Here is a 2,561-nt window from a genome sequence, read left to right on the forward strand (position 1 = left end):
GAACGTCACTGATCATTAGAGAAATGCCAATCAAAACCACAATGAGATACCATCTCACACCAGTCAGAATGGCAATTATTATAAAGTCAAAAAAGTAACAGATGCTGGCAAGGTTATGGAGAAAGGAATGCTTATACATTGTTTGTGGGAGTGTAAATTCATTCAACCATTGTGGAAGACAATGTAGTGATTCCCCAAAGACCTAAAGACAGAAATACCATTTGACCCAGCAGTCCCATTACAGGGCATATACCCAAAGAAATATAAATCATTCTATTATAAAGACACATGCTCATGCTCTTTCCGCCATCTTTCTGCGCCGCCACAATGGTGCGCAGGAATGTCCTGGCTGATGCTCTCAAAAGGATCAACAATGCGAAAAATAGAGGCAAACGCCAGGTGTTTCTTAGGCTGTGCTCCAAAGTCATCATCCGGTTTCTCACTGTGACGATGAAGCATGGTTACATTGGCGAATTTGAAATCATTGATGATCACAGAGCTGGGAAAATGGTTGTGTACCTCACAGACAGGCTAAACAAGTGTGGAGTGATCAGCCCTAGATTTCACGTGCAACTCAAAGATCTAGAAAAATGGCAGAATAATCTGCTGCCATCCTACCAGTTTGGTTTCATTATACTGACAACCTCAGCTGGCATCACAGACCATGAAGAAGCGAGACGAAAACACACAGGAGGGAAAATCCTGGGATCCTTTTTCTAGGGATGTAATACATATATTTACAAATAAAATGCCTCATGGGAAAAAAAAAGACACATGCACTTGTATGTTCACTGCAACACTATTCACAATAGCAAAGACATGGAATCAACCTAAATGCCCATCAATGATAGGCTGGATAAAGAAAATGTGGAACCTATATACCATGGAATACTATGCAGCCATAAAAAAGAATAAGATCATTTCTTTGCAGGGACATGGATGGAGCTGGAGGCCTTATCCTTGGCAAACTAACACAGGAATAGAAAACCAAATACCACATGTTCTCATTTAGTGAGATCTAAATGATGAGAACACACGGATACATAGAGGAGAACAACACACACTGGGGCTTGTAGCAGGGTGAAGGGTAGGAGGAGGGAGAAGATTTTTTAAAAAATAACTAATAGATACTAGACTTAATATCTGGGTGATGAAATAATCTGTACAACAAACCCCCATGAAACAAGTTTACCTAAGTAACAAACCTGCACATGTACCCCTGAACTTAAAAATAAATAAATGAAATTAAATAAATGTGTGATTGCTTTACAATTATTCCTTAAACTACACATTTTGGGATTCTTATGCAAGTGTGTGATATATTTTATCTTTTGTTTTCTTTTTTTGAAATGGAATTTCGCTCTTGTTGTCCAGGCTGGAGTGCGGTGGCACGACCTCAGTTCATGGCAACCTCCACCTTCCGGTTTCAAGTGATTCTCCTGCCTCAGCACCCTGAATAGCTGGGATTACAGGCATCCGCCACCATGCTCAGCTAATTTTTATATTTTTAGTAGAGACGAGGTTTCACCATGTTGGCCAGGCTGTTCTCGAACTCCTGACCTCAGGTGATCCGCCCACCTCAGCCTCCCAAAGTGCTGGGATTACAGACATAAGCCACTGCTCCCGGCCATATTTTATAATTTTTAAATGTGTAAAATTAATGTGTGGGGTAGCATTAGTCAGGAAAAGACTATAAGAAGGGGGAGTATAAGAAATCACTCGTTGAATGAGTGAGGAAATAGCCATCAAAACAACCTATTTTCTTTCAACAGATGTGCATTGAATGAACTGACATGAATGAATGACTGACTGCAGAGTCATGGTACAGAAAATGGGCTGGTTTCAGGGCCTGTAGAAACCAGTAGGTGCAGGAGCCTGAGTGTTATATTTAACTATTTAGTTTTATTAATTAAATTTGTTTCCTAGTTTCCTACTAAATGTTTTAACATTTTCTTAATCTCATTACTCACTGAATGCAAGAGTAATTCTTGACAACATATCTATCTATCTATCTATCTATCTATCTATCTATCTATCTATGTGTGTGTGTGTCCCATATTTTATTCCTCTTCAATTTGGAAAAATAGCTTACCTAGCAGATGTTTGATACATAATACATGGAATTAATACCAAATTTGCACACAGTGCTCCATTATAAGATGACTTTCTATTATCTAATGATTTTTACCTATAGCTAGGCTAGGTGGACAGAATCATCTAAAACGCTTTTAAAACTTATTTTATTTTAATTAAAACTGGTATCTTAGTTAAGCGAATATGTCCTTCATGCCACAAAGTGACCTCTTGCCCAAAGCATTCTATTCAACTGAGAAAACGACATATGATATGTCTTTCTCCTGAAGGTAGTGCTCATGTACCCTGGCATGAACACTGCAAATTCAGTTCTATTAAAAGTAATGAAGTAGGAATGTCAGTACAATTATCTGCAAACAGTTTGTGTCTGTTCAGGCTTTTTCACAGTTCAGGGTAATAACTGCTGTAGGCTTATAAAATTTATGTGCAGCATAACCTAACTGCATGATGTTTATGTGGATATTAAC

General features: G+C 38.3%; 1 protein-coding gene across 1 annotated transcript; it reads left to right on the forward strand.

Moving 5' to 3' along the window:
* The first annotated feature begins 303 nt into the window (after positions 1 to 303).
* LOC100445170 (small ribosomal subunit protein uS8-like) lies at positions 304 to 753 on the forward strand. The gene has a single exon (XM_054553965.2). It carries the CDS (start codon positions 328 to 330, stop codon positions 718 to 720), a length of 393 nt encoding a protein of 130 aa, XP_054409940.1. The 5' UTR covers positions 304 to 327; the 3' UTR covers positions 721 to 753.
* The last annotated feature ends 1,808 nt before the right edge of the window (positions 754 to 2,561 follow it).

Source organism: Pongo abelii, chromosome 3 (genome assembly GCF_028885655.2).
Source record: "Pongo abelii isolate AG06213 chromosome 3, NHGRI_mPonAbe1-v2.0_pri, whole genome shotgun sequence".
In the NCBI taxonomy this organism is placed as follows: Eukaryota; Metazoa; Chordata; class Mammalia; order Primates; family Hominidae; genus Pongo; species Pongo abelii.